The 13,565-nt window shown below is 53.2% G+C and overlaps 1 protein-coding gene across 1 annotated transcript in view; it reads left to right on the top strand.

Annotated features, from left to right (window-relative positions):
* SYNGR1 (synaptogyrin 1) overlaps positions 1–13,565 on the top strand; it is a gene marked incomplete at its 5' end in the record, with an annotated part of 31,751 nt that overhangs the window by 12,845 nt on the left and 5,341 nt on the right. Inside the window, 2 exons of the mRNA XM_006890194.1 lie at positions 11,714–11,951; positions 13,261–13,406. Of these exons, the coding sequence (XP_006890256.1) occupies positions 11,714–11,951; positions 13,261–13,406 (384 nt within the window). The remainder of the gene's footprint in view (positions 1–11,713; positions 11,952–13,260; positions 13,407–13,565) is intronic.

Below are 13,565 nucleotides of genomic sequence, written 5' to 3'. Positions count from 1 at the left end.
GTTGACTTTGGAGCCAAGCAAACTAAAGCCATTAACAACCTCAATCTCTTAACCCTATGTTTAATCCTAGAGTCCATAATTCTAGATTTTTCTTCTTTGTGAGGAGTGAAGGTGGAGGTGCGTGCACTTGTTCTAGAATCAGCCTGGGGTAGGACGTGCTGGGCGGGAGGCCTGAAACCTGCGGGAGCTGGAGTTCCTCAGTGAAATGCTTTGTCAGTAAATTTTTCTTTTACATTTTACTGAGTATTGTTTGTGCAAAGATTTGTGCAGTAAAAATCCCATTTTCCTCCTTTTTAAATTAATTTTAACAAAAGTTTACAGAGACTTTGGATTTCCAGTCATTCATTGTTGCACTTTTCTCCCTGCCCACCCCCTCCCCCTTAATTCACTCTTCTCCTTGAAAAGTAAAACTTCTATTGTTATGCAGTCCTTCCCCTCACGTCCACTCCACTGTGCAGCCTTCATTCTGGACTCCTGACATGACAATAATACCCAATCTTATATCCCTTTTAAACAGTTTCTCTCCCTCATCTGTTTCAATATAGTATACATCATTCTCCTCCTCTGTCTTCCCTCAAACCCAGTGTCAGTCCCATTTTACAACAGTGGTCCTATGCATTATTTGTCCTTTTGTGACTAAGATATTTCACTCAGTATAATGTCCTCCAGGGTCACCCATTTTATATATTTCATGAGTTCCTTTTTTCAGTGCAGTGTAGTTTTCCATTGTGTGAATGAATATACCAGAGCTTCCCTATCCATTCGTTTGTTGTTGGGCACGTAGGTTGTTTCCAACTCCTTGCTATTGTGAACAAAGCTGCAATAAACATGGGTGTGCATGTATCTGCTTGGGTGGAGTTATGGTTTCTTTAGGGTAAGTTTGCAGTAGTTGATTTGCTGAGTCAAATGGATTTCTATTTGCAACTTTTTGAAAAAGGGCCATACAGCCTTCCATAGTGGCTGCACCATTTTACAGTTCCACCAACAGTGAATAAGAGTTCCAGTTTCTCCGCAGCCTGGCCAGCATTTGATGTTTGCCGTTCTGTTAAATTTTGCTATTCTTACTGGAGTGAGATGATATCTCATAGTTGTTTTGATTTGCATCTCTCTTAGAGCTAGTGATTTTGAACATTTCTTCATGTGATTGTTAGCCATCTGAATGTCTTCTTTGGTGAAGTGCCTGTTCATATCCTGTGCCCATTTTTCAACTGGGTTATTGACCTTTATCTTATTGTGGTGCTCGAGTATTTTATAAATTCTAGATATAAGTCTTTTGTCTGACATGTCACTACCAAATATTTTTTTATCCATCTGTGGCGTCCCTTTTTACCCTGTTGGAGAAGTTTTTGGATGGGTATAGGGATTCTTAGAAGGTCCCATTCATCTATTTTATCCTTTCCTGGTTGTAGATTTTCAAGGATGCTTGGAAGACTGTTTATGTTGTGAAAAATACATTTTTAAGGCTGTTTCTTCTTCAGAGGCGTGGTGAGCAACAGATCTGAGGAGGAGGAGGCCTTCAGGAGGCTGCAGCAGCTCCCCACGGGGACTCCCAGGCTCCTGGTGAGACAGGCGCATAAATAAGTCCCAGTGAGGGTGGAGGGAGGGGTCAAGGAGAAGGCTGTCCCTGGGGCGGTGGGGAGTTACCACATCCAAGCACAGTTTTGAAGGGTGACAAGCGTTTTCTCCTATTTGAAGATTGGCAAGGGTGGGGAAGGGCATTCTGGGAGTGGAAGCACAGGTGCAGTTTTGCAGGGCATCAAGCAGCCCGTGGTGGTGCCAGGCCAGGGTAGAGAGGGTCACTGAGGGGGTCTCCGTGCATCTGTGTATCTGAATGCATGAGCCTAAGATTCTGAAATTCCGACATCCCTTCCTGCATGTCCGGAGCTTAACATGAGATGACCAGTGCCATCTGCAGTCACCTTTCCACAGACCCAGGGTTTAGAGAGGGTGAGGCGAACAGCATCCAGTCCTATTTATCTTGACGAGTGAGCTGATCCTGTGTCTGCAGTGCCCACGATCGTGCATCCTCAGGTGGCCACCTCATCCCCCCTCCCGTGACCTCCCTCCTCCCCTCGCCTGGCTCAACCACCCTGGCGGCCGGCGTCAAATTTCATTCCAGTTTCATTTCCGGTTCTCCACTGGCTTCTGCAGGTCCCTCGCCATCCCTACAAGTCCAGCCTTCTATCAGGTCACCTGGCACATGACCAGAACAGTGCAGGCCTGAGCCCTGACGCCACCTCTCGGCGCTGCAGGAGCTGAGCCAGGTCCCGGGGGTCTCTCCATGCCTCATTTTCTCAACTCTGCAATCCTTGTGGAGAAGAGTATCAGCCTCATGGAGTTGACAGCTTTATGGTGAAACCTTCCAAGGCCACAACCTGGGAAGGTGACACCTGTCAGAGGAGGGAAACTCAAATATTCTCCACCCAGAGAGAGCAGTACAGCAGAAGCCACACATACCTGCCATACGTACATACTACCATACCTACATGGCGAGGTGATTCCGACTAGGCCATCTTCTGTTGGGTGTTTGTCCATCTTTCTCCCTTGGAGCAGCTGGTAGATTCCAGCGTTTCTGTGAGCAGCCTGACACTTTACACACTGCACCACCGGGGTATAGAGATTGACAGACTATACCTGTCAGAGGAGGAATGTTTGTGAGACTCAGAAAGATAGGGCCATCCTGTGGGTCCAGTTCCTGAGTTCTCAATGTCGTCCCCACATGCAGTTGGTCCTGGCTGCCCCGCCTCCCCCCCTCACGGTGAGCAGATGAGGTGCCGAAGCCCGAGGCCCCTTTCTGCTTTTCTGGGGCGATGGCAGCTGATTGTGTCCCGGAAGCTCCTGGGAAACCACAGGGACTGACCTTGTGACATTGACAGTGTTCCTTCCTTCCCCCAGCGAGCCTCAGTTTCTCCTGCTGTAAGTTATAAGTGTCAGGGGGCACCTCGTCTGGATCAGGGATGCAGGACCTCGGGGTAAAAGGAGGGGGCACTATGGCTGGGATAGGGGATGTAGCCGATGGAGTCCCTTCTTGTCACCTCTGGCCATCTCCCCAATGCACGTTTAAATCCAAGGTCCCCAGCACAGCTCACCAGGTCCTGAATACAAGTGGCCGTGTGTGTCCCTGCTCCCATCACCCACCCCTCCCAGGCCTCTCCTGCCTCTGATCCCCTATCACTGTTCTTCCTGTCCCCAAGCAGAGCCCTGCCTGGCTTTGCACATTCCCTTCCTCTGCCTGGACCTCCCTCCCATCAGCCGTTCCCATGGCCAGCTCCTCCCAGTCTCAGCTCAGAGGCCCTTTCTGAGCACCTTGGCCCCCACAGCCTCTGCCATGATGTAATTGCCTATTTCATTTGGTAAATGCCAGCCCAGCATCTTTGGGTGCTGTCCCTGGTTTAAAAGGGTTATCACGTCCTTTTAACAGATGAGACTCAGAGAGGTTAAATTCCGTGCCCAAAATCAAGGTGGGATTCAAGCAGGGGTTGCACTGGCCCCTGACCTGGTCCAGGCTCCTCTCCCCTCACTGTTCCCCCTGATGGCCAGCTCTCCCGCTGCAGGGGCTTCTGGGTCTCAGTTACAGCCTGGTACGGACTGCTGAGAAGCCTGTGTCTGTGATGAGTGTCCACCAAGACCCCGTCCTCCGGATGTGGAATGGAGGGGAGGACGTGGAGGTGGCGTTACGGGACAGGCAGCGGTGGCAGCTGCAGCAGCGGGAGCTGGAGCCAGGCCGCCTCCCTCCTCGCTGCCCCGCCAAGTGCCTGGTCCCTCCAAGGATGTTTTGATCTTGCCGTTTCTAGCACTTTCCTCCCAGTCTCTCTGAGGACGCTGCTTCTCTTCCCCAAGGGGGCCGATGGTTAATGGTTCCTCCTCTGCTGTCCCCCGGGCACCGGCTTCCTTCCGCCCGCCCCCTCCCTCACTGCTGGCTTCATCTCGGCCTTCTCTGTTTCGGCAGGGGTCCACTCTTGTCCCCCCTCTGGCTGCAGTATCTCCCCTTCTTCCAGATCACAGAGTATGTTCTGGAAGCGTTGCTCAAGATGGGCCTTCCTAGTCGTGTTCTTGTTTCCCAGGGGTATCAGGAGAGACAGTAACCGTGTTAGAAACCCTGCTCGTCCCAGGGCTCGGGTGCCAGACAGATCCGTAGCGAGCTGCACTGCCAACCCCAAAGCAGAGCCTCTCTGCTGGTTCTAACCCACCAGTCACTCCGTGGGGGGAGATGGGTAATCTCCTTCGGTGCGTTCTGTAACCTCTGAAACTCGCTGAAGGGTCAGCTGGGAGTGCATTTCACCTCCATGGCAATGAGGGAGAGAAGCCCTGATGGTGTGCATTACATGTTTTGGACTGTTAACGCAAAGGTTGGTGGTTCAAATCTGCCAGCTGTTCTGCGGGAGAAGGCTGAGCCGTATTTATGGCTTTGGAAACCCGCGGAGGGTGGCCCTGAATCGGAATCGACTAGATGACAGTGCAGGTGAGGTTTGTTGTGTTTTGCTTCCCCCCCCACTAGTTTATTTACACAATTCTAATACAAATTTGAACAAACTCTTTCCATTTCCCTCACCTCCACCCATCAAATTGTACAACCCCATGATTAATCCCCTCTTCCTCCTGTATGTCCACCTCCCTCTGCTTCCAGCCTCTCCCACCCCACCTGGATCCTTATACTCATTTACAATAAAGGTTTTATACAATATTTATCCTTGTGGGACTGAGTTAGTTCACTCAGCATAATGCTCTCCAGTCCCTCCCAAGTTAGGTAATAATTTACGAAGTTATTGCTCCTGCGTGCTGCATAGTATTCCATTGTGTGAATGTACCATAATTTCTCAGTCCATTCGTTTGTGGTTGGACATTTGGGCTGTCCCCATGTTTTTGCGATGATGAATAGTGCTGCTATGAGCATTGGTGTACAAATCTCAGTTTGTGGCTCGGAGGTGGGTTTTTTTGGGTGAGGAACCCTGGTGACAATAGTGATGTACTTGGCTACTAAATGAAAGGTTCACCAGTTCAAATCTACCAGCTGCTCCTTGGGAGAGAAGAGAGTCAGCCCCTATTGGGATCCCAGCCTTGGAGACCCAGCAGGGGGTCACCTGCGCCAGGTCAGCTCCGCAGCAGTGGGTGTAGGCGTGTCAAGCTCCTCCTGGGAAGCACTGGTGGCTCAGCGGTCAGGAGCTGCGCTGCCACCTCAGAGGTACGGGGTTTGACCCCACCAGCTGCTCCATGGGAAAAAGATGGGGTTGATTAACTGAAAACCCGCTGAAGGGTCGGCTGTGAGTTGGTTCTAGCTTGACAATATCTAACATAACAGCACACTGGTGGTACAGTCTGTAGAGAGTTGCACCACTACCCCAAAACTGTTTCTCTGGTGGTTCGAATCCACCAGTTGCTCCGAGGGAATAAAACTGGTCATCTCCTCCTCAGATTTACAGCCTGGGACACCCGAGGGTCAGTCCTTGTTGACTACATCATTGTTCTTCCAGGGTCACTGGGTTCTGACTCAGCAGGAATGGGAGAGAGGAAGACAGAGGAGCCCTGTGGGCACAGATCAGCCACCCTGAGGGAGGAATCTGTGGGAGTCTGCTTCTGTAGACGCCCCATGGGGCAGCTCTCCCCAACAGGGTCCCCACAGAGGTGACTCGATGGCACCTCCTGGCGGCAGTGACTGCTCCCTGGTAGGATTCTTGTCTTTTGTGCGGGAGACTCAGGTTCGACTGCACTCAGTGCCTCTCATGTGCAGCCGCCACCTGTCTGTCAGAGGAGGCTTGAATGTCACTACGATGTGAACCCTTTTTAGTGGCGCTTCGAGACTTGAGAGACTAGGAAGAAAGGCCTGGTTTCTTTTTAGAAATCAGCCCGTTAGAATGGTCTGAGGCACAGCCAGTTATGGGGAGAGAGCACCATGGCCGACTCGATGCAGCCAGCACCAGGCCCCTGCTGTGCACCGCCCAGCTCTGGGCTTGGGTTCTTCCCTAGTTGTCATGGCGTTGACCCCGATTCAGTGACCACATGTGAGGTGGAGTACGGAGCTCTGGTGGCCTGGCAATAAGAAGCTGCGCTGCAATCCCAAAGGCATGAAGTTTAAATCCACCGGTTATTCTGTGGGAGAGGGATGGGTGATTTACTCCTCTGAAAACGCTCTGGAGGGTCAGCTGTGAGTCCGTTCCTCCTGGATGCCACAGGGCAATAACCACAACAGTGACCACAAGCAGGTCGGAGCAGAACTGTTGTCCTTAGGGCTTTGGTGGGCTGAGTTTTCCAGAAGAAGATCATAAATGATGGAAGAGCTGGGTACAAGTGGAACACAGGAGAGGCTGGAAGATCGAGGCCATCTGTTTTGGTTCAGCTCACAAGTTTCCTTGTTTTAATAGTGATGCTGGTATTTTTATCTTTGACACCTGTCCCGGAGTCACTCCTCATGCCGGTGTTAGTTCTGGGAGAAAATGTGCCAGAGTTGTATTAAAGTGATGGTTTCTGATTGTCGAGGAAAAAAGAATCCAGAAAAGAAAGAGAAATGGGAAAGGGACGAGTAAAATCCCTTCTCGTGCCCTGAAGCCCCCCTCACCACAGCCCACACGGGGCCCTGCCTCCTGAGCTGGGTCCAGCTGGCCACAGTCACCTCTTGCTCATGTGGCTTTTCTTTTAATCCATATTTTATGGCTGTTATTGAGACTGTACACAGCAAAACATCCACCAGTTCAACAGTTTCTCCATGTACAGTTGAGTGACACCAGTGACATTCAGGTTGTACAAAATGCTCACCCCCCTCTTCTGAGTGTCTTCATCCGGAAGCTCGCTGCCCCCTGACAGTTCTATCTAATCTCTCCAGTTGGTGGTGTCAGTTTGATCCTGTACAGATAAGGATCAGAATGCACAGGCAGAGTCTGTACGTGTGTGTGGCTATTTAACTAGACTGTTGTTTGGTTTTAAGGTGACTTCAGGGAATATTTTTTATTTATGGTTTAAAGATTACCTCAAGGCCATAGTGTCCAGGAGTTTCACTGCCTTAACATGGCTCTAGAAAATGAAGAGTCAATGAGAATTTGAAGTCCTGTTTTACATTTCTCCCCCTTTTGTTCAGGACTCTTCTGTGGAATCTTTGATCAAAATGTTCAGTAATGGTACCCGAGCACTGTTTAGTTCTGGTCGGAATTAGCCACAAATTCTATTCCTGACTCCTCTTCTTCCCATGTTGTTTCAAGTGAATAGGGACCAGTTACTGTGTCGTGTATGGCCTCTTGCAAACTTTTAAGACCCTGTTGTTGTTGTTGTTATGTGCCGTCGAGTCGCTTGCGACTCATAGCAACCCTATGTACAACAGCCCTAAACTCTGCTCTGTCCTGTGCCAATCACACTGTCTCTGACACACTCATCCTGATTGCAGTGGTGTCTCTCTGGAGACTAAGGTGCATCTGATACAGGCCATGGTCTTTGCAATCACTTGTTATGCATCAGAGAGATGGACAATGACCAAGGAGGATAGAAGGAGAATTGATGCCTTTGAGCTGTGGTGCTGGAGAAGAGTATTGAGAATACCATGGACTGCTAGGAAAACAAACAGATTGATCCTGGAAAAGGTTAAACGGGGTGGCTCCTTGGAGGCAAGGATTCTGAGGCTCCGTCTAACATACTTTGGACATGTTGTAAGGAGAGATCGGTCCTTGGAGAAGGACATCATGCTTGGGAGGGTGGAGGGACAGCGCAGGAGGGGAAGGCCTTTAAGACCCTAGACACTACAAAATTATCTGGGAAGTAGACGTTCTAACATACTGTTAGGCTAGTAAACTGGGATATTCCGTGAAACCATGATCTTGAATCTCCCATTGTACTTACAAGATCTCAGTGGAGAGAAGAGAAACAAGGCTTGAACTTCAGAGTCAGGGTCCCAGGGTTTGAAGCCCTGCTCTGCCACCTCCTCTCACACTCAAGGTGTGCAGCTCCGTGAGTGTTAACCATCGCCTGGACCTCAGCTGCCGTATCTGCAAAGAACTGATGACACTCAATGTATCTGTTATCTGTGGCTCCATCAAAAATTACCCCAAGACACAGTGGCTTAAAACAACACACATTTATGACCTCACATCCTCTGTGAGTACAGCTTAGTGGGGGGCCCTGACTCAGGGTCTCTCACAGGCTACGGTTGGGGTGTTGACTGGGCCTGAGTTCTGGTCCGAAGGCTCCCCTGAGTGTGGCAGGTCCACCTGGAAGCTCACTCAGGTGCTGTCGAGGATTCTGTCCCCTGTGGGCCGTTGGACGGAGAGGCTCATCACCCTCCAACTCCTGGCCGAGGCCACACACACACGCACACACACACACACACACACGCCTTGCCACGTGGCCCTCTCCAGGAACGCACCGTTGAGTCAGTTGTGACCCGAGTGTGTCAGTGCAGAACTGTGCTCTTTAGACGTTTCTGTGGCTCATTATTGGGAAGTAGGTCATCAGACCTTCCTCTCATGGGGATTCTAGGTGGACGCGAAACTCCCCTGGCCTCCACCAGAGTGAACAGGCGAGAGCAGTGAGCATATGAAGCCACAGTCTTCGTGTAAGGGCCTCTTAAGTGACGTCGCATTGCATTAGCCACGTTCTGTGAAAACAAGGCCCGGGGTCCAGGCCTCCCTCGAGGGGCGACGTCTGCACAGGGGTACAGTCCCGAAGGACCGCGCGTGGGTGCCTTTCTCAGGCAGACGCTTATTTTCTCACAGTTTGTTGTCGTCGTGAAGCGCAGCCGAGTCCGTTTTCAACTCCTAGTGACCTGTGTGAGAACAGGAGCCTTCTGCGGGTTTTCAAGGCCACCATCACGGGGAGGGGCACGGCTGCTGTGGGCTATGCGACCAGGCTGTCCTCCGCCGCCGTCTTTACGGGGTCAGACCGCCAGGTCTCCCACACACCCGCCGGCGAGTTTAAACCAGGAGCCTCTCAGTGAGCAGATAATCGCTTACCCACTGCACCACCGGTACCCCTTCCCTCACAGGTTAGGGGGACAGCAGTCCGAATGCAGGACTCTGGCCGCGGGGGACGGCCCACACCTCCTCAAGAGTGTGGGCTGTGAGGATGGTTTTTGTCTCTTTTTAGCGTGCTTCCTGGTTTCCTTGGCGATTTTCCTGCAGTGTGGCATCTCTCATCCCCCATCTGTTCTTGCTTCTCTTCATGCCCCATCAGCTCTTTTTATTAAAAAAATCTCAGAAAGGATTGGCTTAGACACTAGATGTTGTTAAGTTCCGTCAAGTCATCTACGACTCATAGTGGCCCTATGCACAGTAGCTCCGAATCCTGCTTTTATCCTGAGCCAATCTCACTGACTCCAACACACCTTCCCTCCTCACCCCAGTTATCAGTCCATCTCATCTGGGTTCTTCCTCTCCTGTTCCGTCCCTCAACCCTTCCAAGCGTGATATCCTTTTCCAAAGACTGGTCCCTCCTGGCTACTTGCCCGGAGTATGTGAGACAGAGCTTCAAAATCCTAGCCTCCAAGGAGCAGCTTGGTTTCACCCTCTCCAGGACAGACCTGTCCGGTGTCTCTTGGCAGTCCATGGGTATATTCAGTACTCTTCTCCAGCACTACAACTCAGAGGCACCAATTCTGTCATCCTTGATCACTGCCCAGCTCTCTGAAGCACAGCAAATAATTACAAAGACCATGGCCTGGATCAGGTGCACCTTAATCTCTAGATTGACATCCTTGCTCTTCAGCACTCTAGAGAGGTCCCTGACAGCAGATTTTCCTGATAGGTAGGCTCATGAAGCAAACATTACTACCAGGGTGACTTTCGCTCCTCAGAACCGTCAAACATACAAGATCAGCTGTATGCTGTCAAGTCGGAACCAACTCACATCTGACCCTCCAGTGTGTTTTCAGAGGCTGTAAATCACAGGGAGGGGATTACTCATCTTTCTCCGAGTAGTTAGTGGATTCAAACTGCCTGCCCTTGGATTGCTAGCGCAACTCCTTACCCACTAGGCCACCAGAGCTCCGTGTGCACAGACTAGGGGTTGGGATTTACGGCACATGTTTTGAAGGGATACTGGGCAGTTCATCCCAAGGGTCACTGGGAGTCCCATTGGAGACTGCCCCTGGGGAAGACCTACTGACCACAGGGTTGAGAGTGGTCAGGGAGGCAGCATGCACCCCCCTCATAGCCCACCGTTCCTAGGGTGCTGTGTCACGTGTTCTTTCACTCCTTCCTCCATCCACTTTTGGGGGCTTCAGTGGTCCGGGCAGCAGGGCAAGGTGGGGCCATGGCAAGGCCTGAGACCCCAGAACAGCCCACTGAGGTATGAAGCTGGGAGTTTGCCAGCATTCAGAGGGTCAGCTCGGGAGGCGGTGGTGGTGATTGTTATAGGAGCTCTCTGAACCTCTTGTTTTGGGATGAGGGTCCACCCTGAAAAGCAGAGCCCTTAGCGTTAAGCCCATTCTGGGTCTGAGTGAATGGGGAGGGGTCACCTCTGTGTTTAAAGGAGTCTCAGTTCCCACTGTTCTGCATACAGGTTGAAAAGGTACGGAGACAGGACACATCTCTGGTGTACGCCCTTCCCAATTTTGAACCGTGCAGTGTTGCCCTGCTCTGCTCTGATGACTGCCTCTTGATCCAAGTATAGGTTTCTCATTAGTACAATCAAGTGTTCTGGGATTCCCATTCTTCTCAGAGTCAGCCTCAGTTCATTGTGATCCACAGAGTCAAACTTCTTTACATAATCATAGATATAGACATTCCTCTGATACTCTCCACTTTCAGCTAAGATCCATCTAACATCAGTTACAGTATCCCTAGTACCACGACCCTTTCTAAACCCAGCCTGGACTTCTGGCAGTTCTCTGCTGATGTGCTGTTCCAGTTGTTTTTCGATAATCTTCAGCAGAATCTTGCTTGCATGTGAAATCAATGATACTGGTCTATAGTTTCCACACTCTGTTGGGTCACCTAGGGTCGCTATGAGTCACAAGCAGCTTGACAGCTCATAACAACAATAGCAACAGTTCCCACTGCTGAGGGAGTTAGTGATTTAGTGCCCCCCCATCACCCTCCCTTCCCGACAAGTCATCCCTCCTCTGAAACACCAGCCCTTTGGCTGTCCTGGGTGGTGGAACTGTGCAGGCTTTCCCCTTAGGGCCTGCCTAGTGGACTAAGGTTGAGGTGGGCCAGCCAAGGTGGGTTGGGGTGGGAGCTGAGGTGGACCACCCTGGATGGGCTGAGGTAGGCAGAGACAGGTCAACCTCGGGTGTGCTGAGGTGGCTGAGGTGGGCTGGCCCTCGGTGGGCTGAGGTGGCCAAGGTGGGCCAGTCTTGAGTGTGCTGAAGTGGGCCAGCTGTGGATGGGCTGAAGTGGGCTGGCCCCGGGTGGGCTGAGGTGGCTGAGGTGGGCTGGCCCCCGGTGGGCTGAGGCGGGTCAGCCCCAGGTGTGCCAAGGTGGGCAGGCCCCAGATGGGCTGAAGTGGGCTGGCCCCGGGTGGGTTGAGGCAGGCTGGCCCTGGGTGGGCTGAGGTGGCCAAGGTGGGCCAGTCTTGAGTGGGCTGAGGTGGGGCAGCCTGGGTGGGCCGAAGCGGGCCAGCCCCGGGTGGGCTGAGGTGGGCCGGCCCTCTGTGGGCTGAGGTGGCCAAGGTGGGCCAGTCTTGAGTGTGCTAAAGTGGGCCGAGGAGGGCCGGCTGTGGATGGGCTGAAGTGGGCTGGCCCTGGATGGGCTGAGGTAGGCCGTCCCTGCCCTGTGCTCACACGCCCCCCTCGCAGGTCTTCTCCATCGTGGTGTTTGGCTCCATCGTGAACGAGGGCTACCTCAACAGCTTCTCCAAGGGTGAGGAGTTCTGCATCTACAACCGCAACCCCAGCGCCTGCAGCTACGGGGTGACGGTGGGCGTGCTGGCCTTCCTCACCTGCCTGCTGTACCTGGCCCTGGACGTCTACTTCCCGCAGATCAGCAGTGTCAAGGACCGCAAGAAGGCCGTTCTGTCCGACATCGGCGTCTCGGGTGAGCCCAGCGGCACCAGGCAGCGAGTCTGCTGGTCTCACGCCCCTGGGAGGCTGCTGTGCCTTCTCCCCATTTCACGGACAAGACTGAGGCACAGGCAGGTGGTGGGCTGGAGGTCAGCTCATAGGTGGCCACAGGCAGCAGTGAACAGAGTGGGCCAGGGCAGGACCAGGGACCTCAGAGTAGCCTCCTCTCTGCCCTGCCTGGGGGTCCCCTGACAATTAAGTGAGGTGGGGACTGTGCAGACCCTGGTGCCCAGCCAGACCGGGGAGCACAACCAGCACCTGGGTCATCACCTGTTGACCTTTGCACTCCCCTGGCTGGGTTCTTGACCGCCCCCAGGGGCTCCAGGAATCTGATTGGTGGATGCTGAAGGTACCAGGACTTGAGGCTTCAGCTGGGATCTCCCCAAATTTCCAGGACTGGGACTCAGTATGATCTTGTCAGACAACAGACAGTGCGGCTCAAGCCCCGCTATCCCAGTGAGCCCCACCCCCAGATCATGTAGCAACTCAGCCCCCAGTTGGCCCTGAGTTTCTTACCACTCCAGCCCCGTTTCCAGGCCTGGGACAAGCCCAGGGAGGGACAGGGCCTCTGCCACCTCCTCCCAGCCGAACAGAGCAGAGCCCAAAGCTTTCTGTGGGAGACTGTCCATCAGCACACCTGCCCCAGTAGGGCGTCACGCTCCTGTATTGGGAATGGACTTGGGCGCAGGCTCTTTCTAGTTCAGAGTGCTGAGGCTGAGTTCATAGTTCTCAGACTTCTCCAGCATGCCGGTGGGCTGGGCTCCTGAGCCCCCTACGCTCAGCCCATGAACACTCACCGAGTGACTGAGCCTCCCTGGGCAGACCACAGGCACTCACAGGAGGACCCCAGGCTCCCACTCGCCTTCCCCCGACCCGGACTCTCGAATGTTCTCTCAGGTGGGCTGGGAGCCCAGGAAAAGCCACGGCACCCTGGCCGCGGCCCACTCATCACTCCCTGGTCCACTCCGCAACAGTGGGCCTGGTGACATTTAACTGGGAGACAGCGTCCTGGCTTCTGTCTCCTTTATACCCAGGTCTCCGTCCCTTTCCCTGTCACTACCTGGCCTGTCTCTGTGCCTCCTGACCCTCTTCTGTCCCCCACTGTGGTGGTCCCTACACCTCATGACTGCTTGCTTCTCAAGGCCCCTCCTCCTTGCCCACGTCCCTTGACCTCTCTTTGGGGAGATGGGAGGAGACACACTCTGAACCTCTCCCCATTTCTTGGCCTCCTTTTCTGTCCCCGCTCACCCCGTCTGCGTGTGTGACCCTGGTGGACGCCTCAGCCTTCTGGGCCTTCCTCTGGTTCGTGGGCTTCTGCTACCTGGCCAACCAGTGGCAGGTCTCCAAGCCGGAGGACAACCCGCTGAACGAAAGGACGGACGCTGCCCGGGCGGCCATTGCCTTCTCCTTCTTCTCCATCTTCACTTGGGTGAGTGTGGTCACCTTGGAGCCATCCCCACCTGCCCCTGGGCCGGCAGCACTGTGCCCACCTGGCACCATGCCCATCTGCTCCTGAGCTGGCAGCACCATGCCCTCCTCCCCCTGGGCCAGCATCAACATGCCCACCTGTCCCTGAGCTGACAGCACC

This window comes from Elephantulus edwardii, unplaced genomic scaffold (assembly GCF_000299155.1).
Source record: "Elephantulus edwardii isolate Elephantulus edwardi_28Jun2011 unplaced genomic scaffold, EleEdw1.0 scaffold00086, whole genome shotgun sequence".
Classification (NCBI taxonomy): domain Eukaryota; kingdom Metazoa; phylum Chordata; class Mammalia; order Macroscelidea; family Macroscelididae; genus Elephantulus; species Elephantulus edwardii.
Note: the sequence above shows the minus strand (reverse complement) of the source record. Positions and strands in the feature narration are given on the sequence as shown.